Source organism: Oncorhynchus clarkii, chromosome 23 (genome assembly GCF_045791955.1).
Source record: "Oncorhynchus clarkii lewisi isolate Uvic-CL-2024 chromosome 23, UVic_Ocla_1.0, whole genome shotgun sequence".
NCBI classification, from domain to species: domain Eukaryota; kingdom Metazoa; phylum Chordata; class Actinopteri; order Salmoniformes; family Salmonidae; genus Oncorhynchus; species Oncorhynchus clarkii.
Genome location: NC_092169.1, coordinates 34,103,920 through 34,131,391, shown reverse-complemented (window position 1 = coordinate 34,131,391; position 27,472 = coordinate 34,103,920). Strand labels below are relative to the sequence as shown.

At 40.3% G+C, this 27,472-nt stretch overlaps 2 protein-coding genes across 8 annotated transcripts in view; both read left to right on the top strand.

The window, feature by feature from the left end:
* The window catches only part of LOC139381351 (ribosome binding protein 1a), a 42,367-nt gene extending 39,102 nt beyond the window's left edge, over positions 1-3,265 (top strand). For all 7 annotated transcript variants that reach the window (XM_071124815.1, XM_071124814.1, XM_071124811.1 and 4 more), the window contains 4 exons: positions 723-770; positions 953-1,051; positions 1,895-2,041; positions 2,383-3,265. In XM_071124815.1, the coding sequence (XP_070980916.1) occupies positions 723-770; positions 953-1,051; positions 1,895-2,041; positions 2,383-2,415 (327 nt within the window). In that variant the 3' untranslated portion in view covers positions 2,416-3,265. The remainder of the gene's footprint in view (positions 1-722; positions 771-952; positions 1,052-1,894; positions 2,042-2,382) is intronic.
* A 5,425-nt stretch (positions 3,266-8,690) lies between these two features.
* Positions 8,691-27,472, top strand: part of LOC139382025 (annexin A4-like) — a 28,286-nt gene continuing 9,504 nt past the window's right edge. The window contains exons 1-10 of the mRNA XM_071125955.1: positions 8,691-8,740; positions 13,880-14,204; positions 14,340-14,371; positions 14,653-14,841; positions 15,125-15,212; positions 15,495-15,589; positions 17,117-17,230; positions 17,780-17,870; positions 19,041-19,120; positions 20,294-20,350. Coding sequence (XP_070982056.1) covers positions 13,889-14,204; positions 14,340-14,371; positions 14,653-14,841; positions 15,125-15,212; positions 15,495-15,589; positions 17,117-17,230; positions 17,780-17,870; positions 19,041-19,120; positions 20,294-20,350 — 1,062 coding nt within the window. The 5' untranslated portion in view covers positions 8,691-8,740; positions 13,880-13,888. The remainder of the gene's footprint in view (positions 8,741-13,879; positions 14,205-14,339; positions 14,372-14,652; positions 14,842-15,124; positions 15,213-15,494; positions 15,590-17,116; positions 17,231-17,779; positions 17,871-19,040; positions 19,121-20,293; positions 20,351-27,472) is intronic.

The window sequence follows — 27,472 nt, the reverse complement described above, 5'->3', positions numbered from 1 at the left end:
CTCATAAATAAAATGACTCGATTTTATTTCTATGGACTATATTCTAAATGAGTATCTCTCCTGCTGTTAAACCATGTATCTGTGGAGTTGGGATCCATTTGATCACAGTAGAAAAGTCCCCTGTTCTCTTACTGACACATTTTGATTGATAAAAACATTACAGCAATACAAGAAACGGAAGGGTAATCTGGTCGTCAAGATAATCAACACACTAACTCCAGACTGTGTTTGTCTAGTCTGTCCAGTCTTCTCCATACACAGCTAACTCTAACCATGGTGTGTGTTGACTACCAGCTGCAGCTAACTCTAACCATGGTGTGTGTTTAACCAGCCAGTGTGTGTTGACTACCAGCTGCAGCTAACTCTAACCATGGTGTGTTTAACCAGCCAGTGTGTGTTGACTACCAGCTGCAGCTAACTCTAACCATGGCTTCTATCACTCTCATCTTAGCATGATCACTCACTCATTGGGTTCAGTTTCCCACTGATTTGAGATTTTTCACTGAAGGAACCACACTGTTTGTTTTGGACATGATGCTGCGTCTTGCCTGGTGTGGAGTGAAGTGGGCACTAACATGACACAGGGTGGTGTGGGGGTGTGCAAGTCACAACATTTTATAGTGCTTTTACATGCTTTTATCTATTTTTGTCTGTAGCAAGGAGGAACACACAACATCTCTAGTGTCCGTACAGATATTCATCTTTTACAATATTTTCTGCAGCTCAAGGTCCGGTCCCAGTTGAATCAGACCACAGAGGAGTTTGAACAGGTACTAAACTCTCCCACCCCTCACTACATACCAACCGGAAGAGGGTAGCTCTTGCTAGCAAGTTTGACATTGGCTAACAACAAAATTGCTTAGTTAGACACAGCGATTTGTCGGCTCGACTGTATGTTTGACTGTTTCTTGTTTCTCTGACTGACTGTTTTGTCTTGATTCCCTACCCCCAGGCTCAGAAGACGGTTGCAGAGCTCCAGGCTCAGCTGGACCTGCTGAAAGAGGCAGGAGACTCCCCACAGGCTGACACAGAGGACGTAGCCCAGCTAAAGGTACCCACATAGCGCTGAACATGACCCTTGGCTTTGTTCATCAGGACACAATGCTGTGGAACTTTCAGATAGAAATTTGTTATGTAGAACAAACATGCCTCTCTGACATGTAGAATAAAAATAGTAATCATGTTGGCTCTATTCATTACATTTCTAACCCTAACCCTGCAACATTGGACAACGTTTGCCTGCTAAATGTGGACCAGGGCCAGTATTCATCAAGCGTCTCTGAATAGGAGTTCTGATCTAGGATTTATAAATCTCTCTGGGGTGAGGACTCTAGTGCCTAAATGCCTGTTTTAGCATGGGCACCGCCATTGAGGACTTTTACCATTTTAAAGTAGTCAACTGGGTGGGACTTATTATTGGTCAAGGAAGGATCACATGATTCCATCCAGGTCATCAGGAGGAATCAGCCAATGAATCATACTCTTGAGCTAACATCCCATAACTATAGGTGGCAATAAATCACCAACCTTGGCTTTATACCTGTACAAACAACACACTCCAGGTGGCAGTATGCTCCATTAAAGTTAGTTTACCAGCTCATAGAAGTAGTAGAAGAACAAATGGACTAATTCAAAATGGAGCCTGAATAGCGCTACCCATGCTGTCACATATGCTATAATGGGATATACAGTAGCCTATTCAATGCTGCGATCGTTATACATCTCTATGGGTCACCCCTGTCCATTCACTATAGTCTAAAAGGAAGAACTGATCCTAGATCAGCACTACTACTCTGAGACGCTTTATGAATATATGCCCTGGTCAGAACTGAAGCCGATGGAGGTTGTGTGAGGTCCGAAGGATCACCTTCTGTCCCTCTTCTTTTCTCCTCAGGAGCGCCTGCAGAAAGAGAGAAAACTAGTCAAAGATCTTGGCCAAGCAGCCACCAAACTCCAGCAGCTCTTAAAGTCCACTCAGGAGCAGCTTGCCAAAGAGAGGAACAAACACCGCACACTACAGGACCACTCTGATGAGACCAAGGTGGCTATGACAATCTATTACTAATTTATTATGCTAAGGTTGTGGGTTCAATTCCCACAGGGATCACATACCCAAACAAAAAATGTATGCACTCACTGTACTGACAGTTGTTTTGCATATCTGCGTCTGCTTAGTGGAATACAGAGTAAAATATTTATTATTATTATTATTGCACACAGCCTGAATGACTACAGTAATTCTGTTTTGAACTGCTGCAGCATGGGTGTGGTTATGTCTTTTCTATATTTTTTTGTAATGTCCATCAATGATTGTTTTGATTGATTCATGTATTTATTGTTTGGGTGTGGTTGTAAATTTGTATTTTTGTGTCTGACTTTCAGAGTACAGTGCTGAAGGAAGGAACATCTGTTTAAGAGACTGAAGACAAGACATTAAAACATTCCAAAAAGGCCTTGATATGATTACTATTACCATAGTTATGTATTCCAAAACCATTCTTATTTCTTTGTACTGTAGTAGTTGATTTCTGCAACTCCTGTAAGAATCAAAGGACCAGTTTCCCAGACACAGATGCATGGTCAATGGAGAATCTCCATTTAAAATAACTTTTTAGTCCAGGACTAGGTTTAATCTGTGTCTGTGAAACCGGACCAAAATGTTTAGCTATTGCTATGAACATTTCATTGTATGATCTATGATGAGGAAAAAAAGACTATGCTGCAAACAAAACTTTGTTGAAGAAAAACTTCCATTCCATCAATGATTATGGCTATGTCAGAAGTTATACCTAATACTAGCTTTGGTCCAGGGCATTGGACCAGAGTTAACCTATTACCTACTCTGCCTTATATTCACAATGACCCCCCCCCCATCCAGAGTCCAGTGTTAAAAGGGAAAACAATTGTGCGTTAACGCGTACATCGACCTGTGCAATTACTTTGTCTGTATCCAAAATGGCACCCTATTCCCTATATAGCACACTACCTTTGACCAGGGCCCTCGGCAAAACGCAATGGGCCCTTGGTCAAAAGAAGTGAACTATATAGGGAATAAATATGGTGCCACTTTCGGACACACCTTTTGTGTGTGTCTTTTTTCTAGGAGGTTGGTTGAATGGTGGGTAGATTTTATGGTACACACAATGGATGGGTGAATGCAATACAGTGAGTGCCTCCTTCAGTACTGTGTGTGCAGTAGCTGGCTGCCAACACACATGAATGACTTTGATAAAGAATAAACTACAATGTAGCTATGTGTAATGACTCTCCTGCTTGAACCTGTTGTTGACATTTAAAAAAAGGATTGATGGAAGAAACCTTGTGACTGTTCAAGAAAGCATGATTGTTACATTAGCCAGCTAATATTGATAAACATCCAGCTAATTTGGATAAACTGCCACAACGGCCACACAATCAGAGGCTATGCTACAGGACTTCTTTGCTAGCAGGTATATGTTCCGGTACTCCGCCGATAGCATCGACAAGCTAACCACCTCCATCACAGGCTTCATTATGAAATGCATCACTGACGTCCCCACAGTGAATGCTCGCTGCTTCCTCGATCAAAAGCCCGGGATTAACACCGAGGTTGGAGCTAAAATAAAGGACAGGGCTACTGCTCACAGGGCTACAGTGGGGCAAAAAAGTATTTAGTCAGCCACCAATTGTGCAAGTTCTCCCACTTAAAAGATGAGGCCTGTAATTTTCATCATAGGTACACTTCAACTATGACAGACAAAATGAGGGGAAAAAAATCCAGAAAATCACATTGTGGGATTTTTAATGAATTTATTTGCAGATTATGGTGTAAAATAAGTATTTGGTCAATAACAAAAGTTTATCTCAATACTTTGTTATATACCCTTTGTTGGCAATGACAGAGGTCAAATGTTTTCTGTAAGTCTCCACAAGGTTTTCACACACTGTTGCTGGTATTTTGGCCCATTCCTCCATGCAGATCTCCTCTAGAGCAGTGATGTTTTGGGGCTGTTGCTGGGCAACACAGACTTTCAACTTCCTCCAAAGATTTTCTATGGGGTTGAGATCTGGAGACTGGCTAGGCCACTCCAGGACCTTGAGAGGCTTCTTACGGAGCCACTCCTTAGTTGCCCTGGCTGTGTGTTTCGGGTCGTTGTCATGCTGGAAGACCCAGCCACGACCCATCTTAAATGCTCTTACTGAGGGAAGGAGGTTGTTGGCCAAGATCTCGGGATACATGGCCCCATCCATCCTCCCCTCAATACGGTGCAGTCGTCCACCAAAGAATGATGTTTCCACCTCCATGCTTCACGGTTGGGATGGTGTTCTTGGGGTTGTACTCATCCTTCTTCTTCCTCCAAACACAGCGAGTGGAGTTTAGACCAAAAAGCTCTATTTTTGTCTCATCAGACCACATGACCTCCCATTCCTCCTCTGGATCATCCAGATGGTCATTGGCAAACTTCAGACGGGCCTGGACATGCGCTGGCTCGAGCAGGGGGACCTTGCGTGCGCTGCAGGATTTTAATCCATGACGGCGTAGTGTGTTACTAATGGTTTTCTTTGAGACTGCGGTCCCAGCTCTCTTCAGGTCATTGACCAGGTCCTGTCGTGTAGTTCTGGGCTGATCCCTCACCTTCCTCATGATCATTGATGCCCCACGAGGTGAGATCTTGCATGGAGCCCCAGACCGAAGGTGATTGACCGTCATCTGGAACTTCTTCCATTTTCTAATAATTGCGCCAACAATTGTTGCCTTCTCACCAAGCTGCTTGCCTATTGTCCTGTAGCCCCATCCCAGCCTTGTGCAGGTCTACAATTTTATCCCTGATGTCCTTACACAGCTCTCTGGTCTTGGCCATTGTGGAGAGGTTGGAGTCTGTTTGATTGAGTGTGTGGACAGGTGTCTTTTATACAGGTAACAAGTTCAAACAGTTGCAGTTAATACAGGTAATGAGTGGAGAAAAGGAGGGCTTCTTTAAAAAAAAATGAACAGGTCTGTGAGAGCCGGAATTCTTACTGGTTGGTAGGTGATCAAATACTTTTGTCATGCAATAAAATGCAAATTAATTACTTAAAAATCATACAATGTGATTTTCTGGATTTTTGTTTTAGATTTATTTTTTATTTTTTTTGATTCCGTTTCTCATAGTTGAAGTGTCCCTATGATTACAGACCTCTACATGCTTTGTAAGTAGGAAAACCTGCAAAATCGTCAGTGTATCAAATACTTGTTCTCCCCACTGTAGCTACTGACTTTCTACTTTACTTTATGTTTTAAATATTTTTACTACTGATCTTGATTACTGCACTGGTTTCATTGTACGTGTGCACATAACAATAAAACTTGAGACTTATCTCTCAAAGTCCTTCTGACTTCAGGGTCTGGAATGGCTCTTTGATGTTGAAGGCACAGTGCCTCGATAATGAAGGGGGCTGTGCTTTTACTAGTTGGCTCTCATCCGTGTCTTTCACAGTCAAACACCCACACACAGCCCCCGAGCCCCGCCTCCTTCCATTACAACGGTTGGATTTTGCATATATTGTTCGTCGTTGTTCATATAGCATTTTAAAGGGCTTTTTTAAATCAGTTCTTTTGTTGTTTGTATCAAACTACTGAGTGTGCCTTAACAGGTTCCTTTATTCGGATTATACCTACAGTTTGGCTGGATTGTACTTGAATATTGAATAATAATGTGATTTGGGAGAAAATATACATTTATGTGTATGTTATTGTAAGTTTATTTAAATTAGGATAAAATACAAATGTATAGATCGACTTTGAATGATGATGTAAATATGTTAAATTAAAGTATGAAAAAATACATACACCCCGACACACTGACGTCACGCACAGACTTTTGACCTTAGTAAGAAAGACATCAGGGAGGGCCAAGATGGCGTTGCTTTGAGAGGGAGTGTTTCTCGCCTGTCAAAGCAACATTGAGGGTTAGGCGGCCCATCGAAGTAACATCAAAGAGGATCGATAATTTGTCAGAAACTGTCAGTCAGCTTCGCAAAATTGTGAGCGAGAACAAGGAAAAGAAAACGTTCCTAGAGAATGAGTTGAAGAAACTGCAATCCCAAAATACTGAGCTGTGTGAGAATGTCGCTGAATTTCAAAGGTACTCTCGCAGGTGGAATCTGAAAATCCAAGGTGTAAAAGAGGTAGAGGGAGAGGATATTAGGGAAGCAGTCATTAATATCCTGGGAAAGGTGGCTCTGTGCATCAAAGACAAGCTAAGAGACGTGATGAATGTGGTACATCGACTTTGGAAACGAAGATCTGACGGACCCCCTCGCAATATCATCTTGCGCTTAACTATGCGCCATTACAGGGACATCATCTTGAAAATCGCCAAGGGGAACAAGTTTCTGGACGAGAAGAAGCTCTGCATCAAAGAGGCTATGATACCGCAAGATCAGATATCATCCTGACCAACTTTTCCTCTAAATACACCTCTGCTGTCTTCAACCAGGATCTCAGCGATCACTGCCTCATTGCCTGCGTGCGTAATGGGTCCCCTCATCACTGTCAAACACTCCCTAAAACACTTCAGCGAGCTGGCCTTTCTAATCGACCTGGCCAGGGTGTCCTGGAAGGATATTGACCTCATCCCGTCAGTAGAGGATGCCTGGTTGCTCATTAAAAGTGCTTTCCTCGCCATCTTAAATAAGCATGCCCAGTTAAAAAATGTAGAACTAAGAACAGATATAGCCCTAAAGTGGTGATCCTAACTGACCTAAGACAGGGAATTTTTACAAGGATTAAATGTCAGGAATTGTGAAAAACTGAGTTTAAATGTATTTGGCTAAGGTGTAAACTGTAAATAACACTTAAGATCAACTGGTTGAAAAGATGTTTGATCAATACTGATGCAATATGGTATTTCATTCCAAATAATGTGTTTAATAAGTTGGGAGGTCTTCAATTTTTACTGAAATGTAATTATATTCCTGAAAGATTACCCAGTGAATTGGCTAGGTTTCACCAACAACCTTTAATGGCCTGTAAATATGTTTACTACACAATTTTTCCCAACATAAAGCTCTTTTGTGGAATAATTCAGACATAACTGTAAGGAAAAAGTCATTGTTCTACCCCAGCTGGCATGAGAGGAATATTGACTTTGTTCTTGATGTTTTCAACAACAGGGGTAATATTCTTACATATGAACAATTTATAACATTGAAAGAGTTTCCAATACCTTTCAGAGAGTTTATTTCTGTGATCAAAGCCATTCCCAGTGGTCTAACTACACTAATGAAAACTCATCTTAGCTTTGGTAATGATCACAAAGCTTATCCAGAACTCAGTTTGGAAGGTGTGGGCTTACATGAGAAATCTTGTTGTAATAAATATAAGACATTCTCCATTCACAAGACCAACTTACATCAAGAGGAAAACATTTCTGGAACATGCTTATTCCTGACATTGTTCCTGACATTGTCTGTTTTTGACATGAAGGATATAATATGTTACTATTACAATGATAACAAGACTATTGAAATGATTGTGATTTTTAAATTCTTGTTGCCAAATTCTTGTTGCGGCCCCCCAAAGAAATGCCACCCAGCACCATGACTGACCCACCGCCAAACCGGTCATGCTGGAGGATGTTGCAGGCAGCAGAACGTTCTCCACGGCGTCTCCAGACTCTGTCACGTCTGTCATATGCTCAGTGTGAACCTGCTTTCATCTGTGAAGAGCACAGGGCGCCAGTGGCAAATTTGCCAATCTTGGTGTTCTCTGGCAAATGCCAAACATCCTGCACGGTGTTGGGCTGTAAGCACAACCCCCACCTGTGGACGTCAGGCCCTCATACCACCCTCATGGAGTCTGTTTCTGACCGTTTGAGCAGACACATGCACATTTGTGGCCTGCTGGAGGTAAATTTGCAGGGCTCTGACAGTGCTCCTCCTTGCATAAAGGCGGAGGTAGCGGTCCTGCTGCTGGGTTGTTGTCCTCCTACGGCCTCCTCCACGTCTCCTGATGTACTGGCCTGTCTCCTGGTAGGGCCTCCATGTTCTGGACACTACGCTGACAGACACAGCAAACCTTCTTGCCACAGCTCGCATTGATGTGCCATCCTGGATGAGCTGCACTACTTGAGCCACTTGTGTGGGTTGTAGACTCCGTCTCATGCTACCACTAGAGTGAAAGCACCGCCAGCATTCAAAAGTGACCAAAACATCAGCCAGGAAGGATAGGAACTGAGAAGTGGTCTGTGGTTACCACCTGCAGAACCACTCCTTTATTGGGGGTGTCTTGCTAATTGCCTATAATTTCCACCTGTTGTCTATTCCATTTGCACAACAGCTTGTGAAATTTATTGTCACTCAGTTTGCTTCCTAAGTGGACAGTTTGATTTCACAGAAGTGTGATTGACTTGGAGTTACATTGTGTTGTTTAAGTGTTCCCTTTATTTTTTTGAGCAGTGTATAATGCAGTTGATTTGCGATGATGACACAGACATTATATTAAGCAGGACATTCATACGAGCCTTAAAATCCAATTGTAATCCAATAGTAGTGTGAAATGCACTCATAAGTAACATAAATATAGGCTTTTTAGCTGGCGTTTTACAAGAACTCCGCCGTGTTCTGCCACCAATTTCCGAGCATCACCCTCCTGCGGCAATGTTTGCAAACACAGATCTGTGTCTATAATGATCAAAAATAAAAAGCACAACAAATACACTGACCCACCCATACTACTTCCTGATTCTCTCCCCTTCAACGGCCCCGCCGTCAAAACCAAGTAAGACAAGTTATTTTGATTTTATAGGGTTATATTCTTAAATGTTAGCTTTTGTGCCGATCCAAGTGAACTCGACTATTTCTCGAAATGTGCTTCTAGAATTGTGGGAAGGTTTAATCTTCTGACTGGCTTTATTTAGCTATTCTGTATATTTTCTGTCAGAGCAAAGCATTTCCCATGTCAGCATCTCGTTTCAACACCCAGCCCATCATCGCCCTTTGAAAACGCTCTTATTTATTAACGATCCTGGATTTAGTTATTGCCACTTGTTTAATCGCTACACTTTTTGTCATATTTTTCCCCTCCTACATGAACCTACTTGGCAGATCGACCAGGTTTTCTAATTAGACCTACGCAATAGAGGCAATAGTTTAATCTCAAACTGCCATTTTGCCTCAACTCGGGACGCGTAGGCTACTGGGCTACAATGTGTTATTTAAAGGATGGCTACATTGTAATATTATGTAACAACCTCAGTGTATCATACATATATTTATTATTCAGCGGATAAATGAACACATGAAACGTGAGACAACACAGACTATTCTGATTGGCTGGAAGGTTACATCGTAGCAACCATTCTAGTCTGATGTAGCCGAAAGTATGTTGTTTTATGAAATGATTTGCTTTATGGTTTTATTTCGTTATTTTGTTGTGACACATGGTCGTGTGTTCGAAGCTAGTTCTCTAGCAATGACTTTCATTCTTAAACTTTGCATTAGGCCTGTACTGGGCCCGCCTCCCGGCCTGTTTTTTCAGATTAATCCGTGTTTAGGGTAGATACGACTGAGATCCCAGTGTTGTGCCGAAAATCGCCCCCTGCCAGAATTCTCTCCCCCTTCGCGTGAACGCGCACACTCAATTCTTCATTGCTGCGACTTGCTTGCTAGTTGAGATTTCTGCTCTTCACTCCGTTGTCAGTGTCGCCTACATTTCACTGATCTTAGTAGAAAGTATTTTTTATTTGTGTCCTTCTAGGCTGCTGATCACGTTAGGTTGCGTTTCATTTCATTTTATTTTCTTGCCTGCTGAAATTCTCCCCCCCCTTCTAATTCCTTAATTTTGTGTCTAGAGTCAAATACTTTCTGTGGCACACATCAGAGTCAAATACTTTCTATAGAACCAATTTAACAGGCAACCGAAATTAATAATGAATGTATGTGTGTTATATTAAACATAGAGGAATGAGTAAAATGTAGGCAAGCAAATAAACATTTCAGAACAACTACTCGTCGAATAAGACATGGGAGAGATGACGCATTTTGGCAGAGATTTATTTAGACTAATACACTTGAAACAAATAGCCAAACTGAAAACTGTAGACATTACTAGTGACTCCCCTGCGATCAAACTGCCATTAAAAAATATATGAAATGCAGCCTAACTGAGACACCGGAACGTGTGACGTGTCAGAGGGGAGGGGGTGGGGAACACCCAATCGCCCCTCCATATGTCACTGGTTATGTTGCGCTTTCGGGGTTATCCAGTCCAGGGAGTGTCTCAAATTAGGAGTGCTGATGTAAGTACAGGTCTCCCTTGTATTAATTATGATTTAAAAGGCAAAACTGAACCTAGTGCACCACTTTGCGATTACAGGCCCTGAAACCAGAAACCTGCAAGGCAGTTTATGTTTATTGTGGTATACCCCGGCTTCACATCAAGTCATGGTAGTGGAATACTGGTGAACTGGTCAAGAGTCTGTAATAGTGTCTACTGTTTGTTCATTTGATCCCGGAGTCATATCATTCATCTCAACTACTCCATGTAGCCTATGCGAGGCACATTGTGTCTCCATTTGCCTGTGAAACTTCTACTTCTCTATTATAATTTGAGTATATTTAGTGAACTATGTCTTTACAAATCTTTATTCTCTGAATAAAATTAGCAGTTTTATTCTTTGAATAGAATATTTGGTCAGCTATTTTCCCCAGTAATTATGCTTCCTCTGATCCTTTAGGCAAGGTACGTAATGTCATTGTCCTTACAGTGTGTTTTGGAAAGGAAGGAAGACTCAATTTTTTTTATCCCATTTAACCTTTATTTAACTTGGCAATTATAAGGGGAAGTAGGAGTTGCTCAAAACAATGAGCTTTCTCTTATGTAATAATCCAATGCCTGGAAATCTTGTCACATGGAAATGTCTGTGTATGCTTAACTCATCCTTTAACTTTTCTCTTTTTTTAAACCAAATCTGTATTTTGGCTTTAAATGGTATGTTGTAGAAGTGTCCAGACACTTCTTTTGCGATTTCACTTGGTTTTGAGAAACTTACCCAGGGGTGAAAGTAGATTTAAATGTCTTGCCGGTACCTCCTATGTATGTTCCTGTATGTGTTGACCATAACAAGTGCCCCAGAACCAGAGGAAGCAATAAAAATAACCGTAACATCAAAGATCCACCACCATATTTTACAGTAAGTGAGAGGTACTTTTCTGCATATGCATCCAGGCCAAAGAGCTCTACTTTTTTGTCATCTTACCGTACTACCAGTTCCAATCCAAGTGCCAGGCAATAGCATTGTAAAATATTGTAGTGGACCTTTGATATTATGGGTCTGTTTAGCTTCTACTGGTCCTGGGGTCCTTCTTAAGGTCAACGGCATCATGAACTCTAACAAGTACCAGGACATTTTAGCCCAAAACTTGGTTGCCTCTGCCAGGAGGCTGAAACTTGGCCTCAAGTGGATCTTCTAGCAAGACAATAAATCCAAGCACACATCAAAATCCACAAAGAAATGGGTAACTGACCACACAATCAACCATTTTGCAATGGCCATCTCAGTCTCCAGACTTGAACTCCATTGAAAACCTGTGATTTGAATTGAAGAGGGCAGTCCATAAGCGCAGATGAAGGATATCAAGGATCTGACAAGATTATGTAATGGCCTAAGATCCGACCCAATGGTTCTCCAATCTCTTTAAACATTTTAGAAAAAGTCTCAATGTTATCCTCGCAAGGGGAGGGTGCCTTAGAATTGAAAACAGGGGTACCAATAATTTTTACCTCTTTGATTACAGATTAAAATATATTTCTCTGAGAAATTGTATTAGTATAAAATATAATTTCCCATTTTTTTTGCATGCAATATTGCAATTATTTATTTCATTCAGTATTGTTTGGACGTCTGTATCAAAGGTCCCAATAATTTTGGACCTGAATGTATTTTATATTCAGTGAGCTCCAACATTACTGGAACCCCTGACTGGCAATGCACAAGCAATACTTTAAATATATACAATATAATTATAGAGAGAAACTCAAAATACCAACATTTGAGAAATACTGTACTTTATCCATTTTTCAATGGAACCCACTTAAAATAATTTATTGATTTTATTAAAAATCATTGTCCTCTAAATCAAGGTTTCACAATTAATGGCACCCTTAAATATTATTGTAAATAACATTTTCCAAAATGAAAACAGTAATTAAATTCCACTTATTTAAGTTTATCTAAGTCTTAATTAAGGAACTATATTGAGGCATTACATCACTTTCTGTTTCAGTAGGGTATAAAAATGAGGTAAGACGCATGCAATATCCCTTTGTCATCCGACACCATGAAGAAAACAAAAGCACTGGCAGTTCAAAAAAAGAGAAATCAAATTTTATTAGTCATATGCGCCGAATACAACAGGTGTAGACCTTGCAATGAAATGCTTACTTACGAGCCCCTAACCGACAGTGCAGTTAAAAAAAATATGGATAAGAATAAAAGTAACAAGTAATTAAAGAGGAGAAGTAAAAAATAACAATATGTACAGGGGGGTGCCGTTACAATGTGCGGGGGTACCGGTTAGTTGAGGCAGTATGTACATGTAGGTAGAGTTAATTAAGGTGACTATGCATAGATGACAACAAAGAGTGGTAGTGGTGGGGAGGGGGGGGGATGTGAATGGTTTCGATAGCCATTTGACTAGATGTTCAGGAGTCTTGTAGAAGCTGTTTAGATGCCTCTTGGACCTAGACATGGTGCTCCGGTACCGCTTGCCATGTGGTAGCAGAGAGAACAGTCTATGACTAGGGTGGCTGGAGTCTTTGACATTTTTCAGGGCCTTCCTCTGACACCGCCTGGTATAGAGGTTCTGGATGGCAGGAAGCTTGGCCCCAGTGATGTACTGGGCCATTCGCACTACCTTCTGTAGTGCCTTGCGGTCGAAGGTCGAGCAGTTGCCATACCAGGCAGTCATGCAACCAGTCAGGAAGCTCTCGATGGTGCAGCTGTAAAACCTTTTGAGGATCTGAGGACCCATGCTAAATCTTTTCAGTCTCCTGAGGGGAATAGGTTTTGTCGTGCCTGCTTCACGACTGTCATGGTGTGCTTGGACCATGTTAGTTTGTTGGTGATGTGGACACCAAGGAACTTGAAGCTCTCAACCTGCTCCACTGCTGCCCCGTCGATGAGAATGTGGCCATGCTCAGTCCTCTTTTTCCTGTAGTCCACAGTCATCTCCTTTATCTTGATCACATTGAAGGAGAGGTTGTTGTCCTTGCACCACACGGCCAGGTCTCTGACCTCCCTATAGGCTGTCTCGTTGTTGTCGGTGGTCAGGCCTACCACTGTTGTGTTATCGGCAAATGTAATGATGGTTTGAGGTTGTGCCTGGATCTTAGTCCTGTATTGATGCTTTGCCTGTTTGATGGTTCGTCGGAGGGCATAGCGGGATTTCTTATAAGCTTCCGGGTTAGAGTCCCGCTCCTTGAAATAGGCAGCTCTAGCCTTTAGCTCAGTGTGGATGCTGCATGTAATCCCTGGTTTCTGGTTGGGGTATGGTACGTACAGCCACTGTGGGGAAGACGTCATCGATGCACTTATTGATGAAGCCAATGACTGATGTGGTGTACTCCTGAATGCCATTGGAGGAATCCGGGAACATATTCCAGTCTGTGCTAGCAAAACAGTCCTGTAGCTTAGCATCTACGTCATCTGACCACTTTTTTATTGATCTAGTCAGTGATGCTTCCTGGTTTAATTTTTGCTTGTAAGCAGGAATCAGGAGGATAGAATTATGGTCAGATTTGCCAAATGGAGGGCGAGCTTTGTATGCATCTCTGTGTGGAGTATAGGTGGTCCAGAGTTCAACTGTGTACATATATATTTTTTTTTATAAATACCTTCTCATGCTTCCTTTCTTTCAGGTCCTAAAGATGAGTTATCCAGGCTACCCTCCCCAGGCAGGTGGCTACCCTCCCCAGGCAGGTGGCTACCCTCCCCAGGCAGGTGGCTACCCTCCCCAGGCAGGTGGTTACCCTCCCCAGGCAGCTGGCTACCCCCCACAACCGGGTGCATATCCCCCCCAAGCAGGAGGCTACCCATCCCAGGCCGGTGGCTACCCACCCCAGGCCGGCGGCTACCCACCCCAGGCCGGCGGCTACCCAACCCAAGCCGGCGGCTACCCCCCCCAGGCAGGGGGCTTCCCTCCCCAGCAGGCCGGAGGCTATCCTTCCATTCCTCCAGCACAAGGTAAGGCTATTATTTTGGGATTACATTAGTATTTTGTTTTCATGGTAGTGCAAAAGTGTGCTTGCTCTGGTTTGGAGTTATCCTGTTCATTAAAATCATGCTACATCACTCACTTGTTGTCTCTTCATTCTCTAGGTGGTTGGGGTGGAGCCCCTGTTGGTGGAATGGTAAATATGACTTATTATCTTGAATCAAGTAGCTAACTAAGAACCAAGTAACTACCAACATATTGTACGGCTCTAAATCAGTGGGTTCTATTTACGACCTGATCTACACACCCTGTAACATGTATGGAGTCTGTTACCATGTCATTATGTCCCAAATGGCTCCCCATTCCTATGGGCCCTGGTCAAAAGTTGTGCACTATTTAGGGAATAGGGTGCCATTTGGGACATAGCCAGAGCCAGTAATGTGATACCAGCTAATCACCTCCTTTTCTCCATTACAGCCAGGCGGAGGAATGCCCCAGGGATACCCAGGCGGTCCTGCTCCATGTCCACCCCAGGGGTACCCAGGAGGCCCTGCCCCAGGACAGCAGCCCATGCCTGGCTACCCTGGAGGAGCCCCGGCACCCAACCCCTCCATGCCAGGATACGGAGGTGGTGCTCCGGCTACTCCCCATTCACCTGCCATCAATGTGAGAATCTCTTGTTTCTTTTTCAGTTTGTGTCATGTGGACTGAAACCATTAACCTGTATTTACATAGCTTTTTCCTAATATACTTTACAAAGTATTTCCTTGTTTCAGTATTTCCTTGTTTCAGTATTTCCTTGTTTCTATATTTCCTTGTTTCTGTATTTCCTTGTTTCAGTATTTCCTTGTTTCTATATTTCCTTGTTTCTGTATTTCCTTGTTTCAGTATTTCCTTGTTTCAGTATTTCCTTGCTTCATTTTCAGTACTTGTTTCTATTTGTCATTAGAGAGGCTACAGGGGTGCGATAAAGGACCACCCAGGTGCTGACCCTCTGAGGGATGTGGAAGTTCTCCGCAAGGCCATGAAGGGCTTTGGTCAGTAGTTCATCATTATAGACATTCACTATCATGGATAGATGTATGAAGGATTTGATGAGATTCAGTCAAATTCTAATAACACTTTATTTAGAGATGCACATTACATAACTGAAGTTCCTTCTGGGGAAAAAAAGTTATTTTATTATATTCTATAAATCTTCAATGGCTAGATGCATATGTAGAATATTATACAATTAAGAGCACACTATTTAGTGATACACATTCCATCTACTACCAGTTAAACTGCTAATAATGCTAATAATATATTATTTTCAACAGGCACGGATGAGTCCGCTATAATTGAGCTTCTTGGAAGCCGCACCAGCAAGCAGAGGGTTCCAATGGTTGCAGCCTACAAAACCACTTATGGGAAGGTGAGGTTTATACTAGAGTAATGGCTATGGTTTCTTCTATTGTCTGCTATTGTTGCTGTTAGTTTAACTTCCATGTAGTGTTCATCTATGTCTGCGCCCTGTAGTGGTAATTCTAACCAAAAGGAGAGCGAGACTGTATTCTTCAAAACAACTTTATTATAACATTTGCAAAAATGAAGCAATCAATAACAACCACTCAGTGCGTCGTTAGGAAAGTCCAATGAACAGAGTTCTCTCCCTTCTAGAAAAACGACCACCTATTTTGTCTGCGTGGCAGTTTAGCAGATGGAAACAGGGACGGAACATGGTGTGTAAAAGCAGATTTAGCTTGTCTGTTCAGATAATGGTGGCAACATCAACTGTCTGTTCCTTCCTGCTTGTTTTCACACATCTAAGTTCCTGTAGATTGTGAAAACAGGATTTGACATACTGAGGTCTCACCCGAACGGCTCTTATCTGTATGCCAAGATTTATGACTAAGTCACACGACAAGCCTGTATCAGTAAAAATACTTACATATAACAATAGACACTTATCTTAAGTAAAACAGCATAGTATGTCAATCAAATCTATTTATAAAGCCCTTACATCAGCTGATGTCACAAAGTGCTGTACAGAAACCCAGCTTAAAACCCCAAACAGCAAGCAATGCAGGTGTAGAAGCACGGTGGCTAGGAAAAACTCCCTATAAAGGCCAAGAACCTAGAGATGAACCAGGCAATGAGGGGTGGCCAGTCCTCTTCTGGCTGTGCCAGGTGGAGATTATAACAGAACATGACCAAGATGTTCATAGATGACCAGCAGGGTCAAATAATAATAATCACAGTGGTTGTAGACGGTGCAACGGGTCAGCACCTCAGGAGTAAATGTCAGTTGGCTTTTCATTGCCGATCATTCAGAGTATCTCTACCACTCCTGCTGTCTCTAGAGAGTTTAAAACAGCAGGTCTGGGACAGGTAGCACGTCCGGTGAACAGGTCAGGGTTCCATAGCCGCAGGCAGAACAGTTGAAACTGGAGCACCAGCACAACCAGGTGGACTGGGGACCGCAAGGTGTCATCAGGCCAGGTAGTCCTGAGGCATGGTCCTAGGGCACAGGGAGGGAGGGAGAGAGAGGGAGGGGGAAAGAGCGAGAGAGAGAGACACAGAAAGAGAGACACGGAAAGAGAGACACAGAAAGAGAGACACGGAGAGAGAGAGAATACTTCAATTCACACAGGACACCGGATAAGACAGGAGAAATACTCCAGATATAACAGACTGACCCTAGCCCCCTGACACATAAACTATTGCAGCATAAATACTGGAGGCTGAGACAGGAGGGGTCGGGAGACACTGTGTCTAATTAAACAGTATAGTATGTAATTAATATTTAATTTACACCACAGTCTCAAACGGCACCTTATTCCCCTATGAGCCCTGGTTGAAAGTAGTGCGCTATATAGGGAATAGGGTGGAGCAGCAGCACATTTGGGGCACAGATTTACTATATGTTGAGTGACCTCTTACACAATCTTCTATTTCACAGGATTTATTCCACGATCTAAAGTCGGAGCTGACTGGGAGTTTTGAGAAGCTGGCTATTGCCATGTTGCAGACACCAGCCAAGTTCGATGCATCTGAACTCAAAGAAGCCATATCGGTTTGAATGCGTTCTTTTGTTTACTCTTAGACTATACCAGGTTCATGTTCATTAGAGCAAAATGTAGGATAACATTTTGAAACAAAACAGAAACACGCTTTTTATTGGACAAGTTCTGATATTACCTCCCTATTTCAGTCCGTTTTCTTTTGTTTCGTGCCTACTGAACACCACCCAGGTTATTCCACTCTTTATATTAGGCCTCTTTTCTGAGTCATTTCAGTATGAAACAGAAAGCTCCTTTAAAGACAGACAAAGTCAGGTATGTTGAGGCCTGAGGAATCACCCATCTTACTATCTGGTGAACAAGATTTAGCTACTTACTGTAGCTTGTAGAGAACAAGTATTACTTGGGCCATGATGTATTCTTGTCTTGAACCACAGACTAAATGGTGAACTATGTGGTGATTCACTGTAGCTGTAGAGAATAAGTATTACTTTATTGCACCTGGCCAGGAGTTATTAATGTCTTCTAGATCATTTCTGGAACTCATACACATAGCATTTATATATTTACTGTATACTTAACCCTGGCTGGTTTGTTCTCAGGGTGCAGGTACTGATGAAGCATGTCTGATTGAGATCCTGTCATCTCGCTCCAATGCAGAAATCAGAGAAATCAATCAAATTTACAAACATGGTAAGAGCTGTGTATTTATTATGGATCCCCATTAGCTGCTGCCAAGGCAACAGTAGCTAAAATGCCAAGGCAGCAGCTACTCTTCCTGGGGTCCAGCAGAGTTAAGGCAGTTTATACAATTTAAAAATATTACAATACATTCACAGATTTCACAACACACCTACTCCACCACTACCAGTACAAAATCCATGTGTACGCGTGTGTATAGTGCGTATGTTATTGTGTGTGTGTGTTTGTGGCAACTGACCACATGACTGAACAGTAATCCAGGTGCAACAAAACTAGGACCTGTAGGACCTGCCTTGTTGTTAGTGTTGTTAAAAAGGCAGAGCAGCTCTTTATTATGGATAGACTTCTCCCCATCTTATGTATCAATATGTTTTGATGACAGTTTACAATCCAGGGTTACTCCAAACAGTTTAGTCACCTCAACTTGCTCAATTTCAACATTATTTAGTTGATGTTTAGTGAATGATTTGTCCCAAATACAATGCTTTTAGTTTTATTAATATTTAGGACTAACTTATTCTTTGCCACCCACTCTGAAACTAACTGCAGCTCTTTGTTAAGTGTTGCAGTCATTTCAGTCACTGTAGTAGCTGACATGTATAGTGTTGAGTCATCTGTATGCCAGTGGCATGGCATTAGTAAAGATTGGAAAAAGTAAGGAGACTAGACACCTGCCCTGTGTGTTTCAGAGTAACTAACTGAAATGGCGTTAGTTTAAGACTATGTATTGAAATGCTGTTTGTTTCAGAGTAACTGACTGAAATGGCGTTAGTTTAAGACTATGAATTGAAATGCTGTTTGTTTCAGAGTAACTGACTGAAATGGCGTTAGTTTAAGACTATGTATTGAAATGCTGTTTGTTTCAGAGTAACTGACTGAAATGGCGTTAGTTTAAGACTATGTATTGAAATGCTGTTTGTTTCAGAGTAACTGATTGAAATGGCGTTAGTTTAAGACTATGAATTGAAATGCTGTTTGTTTCAGAGTAACTGACTGAAATGGCGTTAGTTTAAGACTATGTATTGAAATGCTGTTTGTTTCAGAGTAACTGACTGAAATGGCGTTAGTTTAAGACTATGTATTGAAATGCTGTGTGTTTCAGAGTAACTGACTGAAATGGCGTTAGTTTAAGACTATGTATTGAAATGCTGTTTGTTTCAGAGTATGGTAAGACCCTGGAGGATTCCATCAGTAACGACACCTCAGGACACTTCCGTAGGCTCCTCGTCTCACTCTGTCAGGTAACTTTTTTATTGATATGTTATCGATGGGTTTTTGTTATGTTATTGATGTGTTGTTAATTGTTATCATTGTGTAACATCTTTGACAGTGAAGGCTAAAGCTGATTCATGATGACAACCTAATACTCAACAAAGTCGGTGCTCTTGCACTTCAAACTGGCTATCTAATGGGTACAAATTAGACATATCTTTAATTTGTGCTAACAATTTCTGAAATGTTATATTATTTTAATGAAGTGAACAAGCGAAAAAGACTCGGGGAAACCAAATTTGTATGAAACTGCTATTTCCCTCTCAAGATAAACATCTACTATAGCCTCTTCCTGAGTCAGGAAGTAGAGCCTATTATAGAGACATTTTTTGTTTACAAGCAAACGTCATATTGGAGTGGTGCACACATATGCTCACAGCAAAAGTCCTGTAGCAGCTATACACTGATGTTGGGACATTGACAAACATAGTAGTGTGTGAGTGATGACCATGAAAACACACAAGACTGATGGCTATAGTAGCTATGTTCAACAAGTTATTATTCTTCTGGCTTTACCTAGCTACATTTGGGATATTTTACCTTGCCTCGCTGGCCTGCTACGTAATCAGTCCTCCAATGACATCTGCAATGTTGTAGACGATGACCATCTGATTGCTTGTTTGTTAACTTGCAGGAGCTGTATTTGAAGTTGAATGATCGTATCCATTTCAATGTAAACAAACCCCTTTCTACTGCGAATATGTGCCCAAAACTTTTGATGCGGCTGGGTCTGGATTTTTCAAGAAGCAATGTATGCATCCCAAAACTGTAACCTATTCCCTATATAGTGCACTACTTTTGACAAGAACCGTATGGGCCTGGTCAAAAGTAGTGCACTATAAATGGAATAGGGTGTAATTTAGGACGCAGCCCATAAAGATACCCTGGAAGATTTATGGAAGCAATTACTGAAATTGGTGGAGGAGAAGTTGAGTTTCCATGCCTCAAATTCCTTCCAAGCTACGAGTATTCCACTGTTCATAGTTTGTAAGGGTTTCCAGATTTTTTTTCCTCCCGTGGAATAATATCGTCTGCCTCCCAGGCACTGGTCAAAAGCAGTGCACTATATAGGGAATAAGATGCCATTTGGGACGCATCCATTTCTTTTGTAGTAAAACCATTTTTTTGCTTCCTGTTTGAAGGGAAATCGAGACGAGAGGGAACAAGTGGACATCAACATGGCCAAACAGGATGCTCAGGTGATCACTGTTTCTTGTTCTGTTAATATAATAGCATTTAAATAGTTTTAAAGATCTTTGTGATGTCACAATAGTGCTTATATACCCAGTAGGCTTATAAGAAATTGGACATTATTTGTTTAATTTCTGATCTGAAATTTTACTTAATTAAGGAAGCATGTATCTTCATCTTTAAAAAATATAATTAAAAAAATATTGGCAGCCGATATGATTCCAAAGATATGATATATGATTCCAAAGAGTTAGACAAGCATTTCATGCTTCTACTGATAGTTATTTTGTGTTAGATACTGATCATGTTGTGCGTTAGAAACTGATCATGTTGTTTATTGTTAATTTTTTATTTTTTTATTTCACCATTATTTAACCGGGTAGGCCAGTTGAGAACAAGTTCTCATTTACAACTGCGACCTGGCCAAGATAAAGCAAAACAGTGCGACACAAACAACAACACAGAGTTACACATGGAATAAACAAACATACAGTCAATAACACAACATAAAAAAAGAAAGTCTTTATACAGTGTGTGCAAATGGCGTGAGGAGGTAAGGCAATAAATAGGCCATAGTAGCGAAGTAATTACAATTTAGCAAATGAACACTGGAGTGATAGATGTGCAGATGATGATGTGCAAGTAGAAATACTGTTGTGCAAAAAAGTAAATAATAACAGTATGGGGATGAGGTAGGTAGATTGGATGGGCTATTTACAGATGGGCTATGTACAGCTGCAGCGATCGTTTAGCTGCTCAGATAGCTGATGTTTAAAGTTAGTGAGGGAAATATAAGTCTCCAGCTTCAGTGATTTTTTTTGCATTTAGTTCCAGTCATTGGCAGCAGAGAATTGGAAGGAAAGGCGGCCAAAGAGGTGTTGGCTTTGGGGATGACCAGTGAGATATACCTGCTGGAGCGCGTGCTACGGGTGGGTGTTGTTATCGTGACCAGTGAGCCGAGATAAGGCAGGGCTTTAACTAACAACAACTTATAGATGACTTGGAGCCAGTGGGTCTGGCGACGAATATGCAGCGAGGGCCAGCCGACGAGAGCATACAGGTCGTAATGGTGGGTGGTATATGGGGCTTTGGTGACAAAACGGATGGCACTGTGGTAGACTGCATCCAATTTGCTGAGTAGAGTGTTGGAGGCTATTTTGTAAATGACATCGTCGAGGATCGGTAGGATAGTCAGTTTTACGAGGATAAGTTTGGCAGCATGAGTGAAGGATGCTTTGTTGCGAAATAGGAAGCCGATTCTAGATTTAATTTTGTATTGGGGATGCTTAATGTGAGTCTGGAAGGAGAGTTTACAGTCTAACCAGACACCTAGGTATTTGTAGTTGTCCACATATTCTAAATCAGAACCGTCCAGAGTAGTGATGCTGGTCCGGCGGGCAGGTGCGGGCAGCGATGGGTTGAAAAGCATGCATTTAGTTTTACTAGCGTTTAAAAGCAGTTGTGTGTTAGAAACTGATAATGTTATGTTGTGTGTTAGAAACTGGTTATGTTTTGTGTTAGAAACTGGTTATGTTCTGTGTTAGAAACTGAACATGTTGTGTGTTAGAAACTGGTCCTGTTATGTTGTGTGTTAGAAACTGATCCTGTTATGTTGTGTGTTAGAAGCTGATCCTGTTATGTTGTGTGTTAGAAACTGATCCTGTTGTGTGTAGAAACTGGTCCTGTTATGTTGTGTGTTAGAAACTGATCATGTTGTGTGTTAGAAACTGGTCCTGTTATGTTGTGTGTTAGAAACTGATCCTGTTATGTTGTGTGTTAGAAACTGGTCCTGTTATGTTGTGTGTTAGAAACTGATAATGTTATGTTGTGTGTTAGAAACTGGTTATGTTCTGTGTTAGAAACTGGTTATGTTCTGTGTTAGAAACTGGTTATGTTCTGTGTTAGAAACTGGTTATGTTGTGTGTTAGAAACTGAACATGTTATGTTGTGTGTTTAGAAACTGATCCTGTTGTGTGTTAGAAACTGAACATGTTGTGTGTTAGAAACTGATCATGTTATGTTGTGTGTTAGAAACTGATCATGTTATGATGTGTGTTAGAAACTGATCATGTTATGTTGTGTGTTAGAAACTGATCATGTTATGTTGTGTGTTAGAAACTGATCCTGTTATGTTGTGTGTTAGAAACTGATCATGTTGTGTGTTAGAAACTGATACTGTTGTGTGTTAGAAACTGAACATGTTACAATGTGTGATAGAAACTGGTTATGTGTGTTGTGTGTTAGAAACTGATCCTGTTATGTTGTGTGTTAGATACTGAACATGTTGTGTGTTAGAAATTGATCATGTTATGATGTGTGTTAGAAACTGATCCTGTTATGTTGTGTGTTAGAAACTGATCATGTTGTGTGTTAGAAACTGATCATGTTACAATGTGTGATAGAAACTTGTTATGTGTGTTGTGTGTTAGAAACTGATCCTTTTATGTTGTGTGTTAGATACTGAACATGTTGTGTGTTAGAAACTGATACTGTTGTGTGTTAGAAACTGAACATGTTAAAATGTGTGATAGAAACTGGTTATGTGTGTTGTGTGTTAGAAACTGATCCTGTTATGTTGTGTGTTAGATACTGAACATGTTGTGTGTTAGAAATTGATCATGTTATGATGTGTGTTAAAAACTGATCAGGTTATGTTGTGTGTTAGAAACTGATCATGTTATGTTGTGTGTTAGATACTGAACATGTTGTGTGTTAGAAATTGATCATGTTATGATGTGTGTTAGAAACTGATCATGTTATGTTGTGTGTTAGAAACTGATCCTGTTATGTTGTGTGTTAGAAACTGATCATGTTGTGTGTTAGAAACTGGTTATGTTATGTTGTGTGTTAGAAACTGGTTATGTTATGTTGTGTGTTAGAAACTGGTTATGTTATGTTGTGTGTTAGAAGCTGGTTATGTTATGTTGTGTGTTAGAAATTGATCATGTTATTTTGTGTGTTAGAAACTGGTCCTGTTATGTTGTGTGTTAGAAACCGATCATGTTGTGTGTTAGAAACTGATCCTGTTATGTTGTGTGTTAGAAACCGATCATGTTGTGTGTTAGAAACTGATCCTGTTATGTTGTGTGTTAGAAACTGATCCTGTTATGTTGTGTGTTAGAAACTGATCATGTTATGTTGTGTGTTAGAAACTGATCCTGTTATGTTGTGTGTTAGAAACTGATCCTGTTATGTTGTGTGTTAGAAACTGGTCCTGTTATGTTGTGTGTTAGAAACTGGTTATGTTCTGTGTTAGAAACTGATCATGTTATGTTGTGTGTTAGAAACTGATCATGTTATGTTGTGTGTTAGAAACTGATCCTGTTATGTTGTGTGTTAGAAACTGAACATGTTGTGTGTTAGAAACTGGTCCTGTTATGTTGTGTGTTAGAAACTGATCCTGTTTTGTTGTGTGTTAGAAACTGATCCTGTTGTGTGTTAGAAACTGAACATGTTGTGTGTTAGAAACTGAACATGTTGTGTGTTAGAAACTGAACATGTTATGTTGTGTGTTAGAAACTGATCATGTTATGTTGTGTGTTAGAAACTGATCCTGTTGTGTGTTAGAAACTGAACATGTTGTGTGTTAGAAACTGATCATGTTATGTTGTGTGTTAGAAACTGATCATGTTGTGTGTTAGAAACTGATCATGTTGTGTGTTAGAAACTGATCATGTTATGTTGTGTGTTAGAAACTGATCCTGTTATGTTGTGTGTTAGAAACTGATCATGTTGTGTGTTAGAAACTGATACTGTTGTGTGTTAGAAACTGAACATGTTACAATGTGTGATAGAAACTGGTTATGTGTGTTGTGTGTTAGAAACTGATCCTGTTATGTTGTGTGTAAGAAATTGATCATGTTATGTTGTGTGTTAGAAACTGATCATGTTGTGTGTTAGAAACTGAACATGTTACAATGTGTGATAGAAACTGGTTATGTGTGTTGTGTGTTAGAAACTGATCCTGTTATGTTGTGTGTAAGAAATTGATCATGTTATGATGTGTGTTAGAAACTGATCAGGTTATGTTGTGTGTTAGAAACTGATCATGTTACAATGTGTGATAGAAACTGGTTATGTGTGTTGTGTGTTAGAAACTGATCCTTTTATGTTGTGTGTTAGATACTGAACATGTTGTGTGTTAGAAACTGATACTGTTGTGTGTTAGAAACTGAACATGTTACAATGTGTGATAGAAACTGGTTATGTGTGTTGTGTGTTAGAAACTGATCCTGTTATGTTGTGTGTTAGATACTGAACATGTTGTGTGTTAGAAACTGATACTGTTGTGTGTTAGAAACTGAACATGTTACAATGTGTGATAGAAACTGGTTATGTGTGTTGTGTGTTAGAAACTGATCCTGTTATGTTGTGTGTAAGAAATTGATCATGTTATGATGTGTGTTAGAAACTGATCAGGTTATGTTGTGTGTTAGAAACTTATCATGTTGTGTGTTAGAAACTGATCATGTTACAATGTGTGATAGAAACTGGTTATGTGTGTTGTGTGTTAGAAACTGATCCTTTTATGTTGTGTGTTAGATACTGAACATGTTGTGTGTTAGAAACTGATACTGTTGTGTGTTAGAAACTGAACATGTTACAATGTGTGATAGAAACTGGTTATGTGTGTTGTGTGTTAGAAACTGATCCTGTTATGTTGTGTGTTAGATACTGAACATGTTGTGTGTTAGAAATTGATCATGTTATGATGTGTGTTAGGAACTGATCAGGTTATGTTGTGTGTTAGAAACTGATCATGTTATGTTGTGTGTTAGATACTGAACATGTTGTGTGTTAGAAACTGGTTATGTTGTGTGTTAGAAACTGGTTATGTTGTGTGTTAGAAACTGATCATGTTGTGTGTTAGAAACTGATCATGTTGTGTGTTAGAAATGGGTTATGTTGTGCGTTAGAAACTGGTTAGAAACTGATCCTGTTATGTTGTGTGTAGAAACTGATCATGTTGTGTGTTAGAAATGGGTTATGTTGTGCGTTAGAAACTGGTTATGTTGTGCGTTAGAAACTGGTCTTTGGCCTCTCGCCAGGCTGGGTAGTCAACATGGCCAAGAAGAAGATACTGAAACCGATTGATGATCAACTGCTCCAATATTCAATATCCAATTCATAAATAATTCAAATTTACATGCTCTGTTGATATACATAAATGTCATGATTTTTCTTGTGATGTTGTGTGTTAGAAACTGATCCTGTTATGTTGTGTGTTAGAAACTGATCCTGTTATGTTGTGTGTTAGAAACTGATCCTGTTATGTTGTGTGTTAGAAACTGATCCTGTTATGTTGTGTGTTAGAAACGGATCATGTTATGTTGTGTGTTAGAAACTGATCATGTTGTGTTGTGTGTTTAGAAACTGGTTATGTTGTGTGTTAGAAACTGATCATGTTATGTTGTGTGTTAGAAACTGATCATGTTATGTTGTGTGTTAGAAACTGATCCTGTTATGTTGTGTGTTAGAAACTGATCATGTTGTGTTGTGTGTTTAGAAACTGATCCTGTTATGTTGTGTGTTAGAAACTGATCCTGTTATGTTGTGTGTTAGAAACTGATCCTGTTATGTTGTGTGTAGAAACTGATCATGTTGTGTGTTAGAAATGGGTTATGTTGTGCGTTAGAAACTGGTTATGTTGTGCGTTAGAAACTGGTCTTTGGCCTCTCGCCAGGCTGGGTAGTCAACATGGCCAAGAAGAAGATACTGAAACCGATTGATGATCAACTGCTCCAATATTACAATTCATAAATAATTCAAATTTACATGCTCTGTTGATATACATAAATGTCATGATTTTTCTTGTGATGTTGTGTGTTAGAAACTGATCCTGTTATGTTGTGTGTTAGAAACTGATCCTGTTATGTTGTGTATTAGAAACTGATCCTGTTATGTTGTGTGTTAGAAACTGATCCTGTTATGTTGTGTGTTAGAAACTGATCATGTTATGTTGTGTGTTAGAAACTGATCATGTTGTGTTGTGTGTTTAGAAACTGATCCTGTTATGTTGTGTGTTAGAAACTGATCCTGTTATGTTGTGTGTTAGAAACTGATCCTGTTATGTTGTGTGTTAGAAACTGATCATGTTGTGTTGTGTGTTTAGAAACTGATCCTGTTATGTTGTGTGTTAGAAACTGATCCTGTTATGTTGTGTGTTAGAAACTGATCCTGTTATGTTGTGTGTTAGAAACTGATCCTGTTATGTTGTGTGTTTAGAAACTGGTCCTGTTATGTTGTGTGTTAGAAACTGATCCTGTTATGTTGTGTGTTTAGAAACTGGTCATGTTATGTTGTGTGTTAGAAACTGATCCTGTTATGTTGTGTGTTTAGAAACTGGTCCTGTTATGTTGTGTGTTAGAAACTGATCCTGTTATGTTGTGTGTTAGAAACTGGTCCTGTTATGATGTGTGTTAGAAACTGATCAGGTTATGTTGTGTGTTAGAAACTGATCATGTTATGTTGTGTGTTAGATACTGAACATGTTGTGTGTTAGAAACTGGTTATGATGTGTGTTAGAAACTGATCATGTTATGTTGTGTGTTAGATACTGAACATGTTGTGTGTTAGAAACTGGTTATGTTGTGTGTTAGAAACTGGTTATGTTGTGTGTTAGAAACTGATCATGTTGTGTGTTAGAAACTGATCATGTTGTGTGTTAGAAACTGATCATGTTGTGTGTTAGAAATGGGTTATGTTGTGCGTTAGAAACTGGTTAGAAACTGATCCTGTTATGTTGTGTGTAGAAACTGATCATGTTGTGTGTTAGAAATGGGTTATGTTGTGCGTTAGAAACTGGTTATGTTGTGCGTTAGAAACTGGTCTTTGGCCTCTCGCCAGGCTGGGTAGTCAACATGGCCAAGAAGAAGATACTGAAACCGATTGATGAACAACTGCTCCAATATTACAATTCATAAATAATTCAAATTTACATGCTCTGTTGATATACATAAATGTCATGATTTTTTTTGTGATGTTGTGTGTTAGAAACTGATCCTGTTATGTTGTGTGTTAGAAACTGATCCTGTTATGTTGTGTGTTAGAAACTGATCCTGTTATGTTGTGTGTTAGAAACTGATCCTGTTATGTTGTGTGTTAGAAACTGATCCTGTTATGTTGTGTGT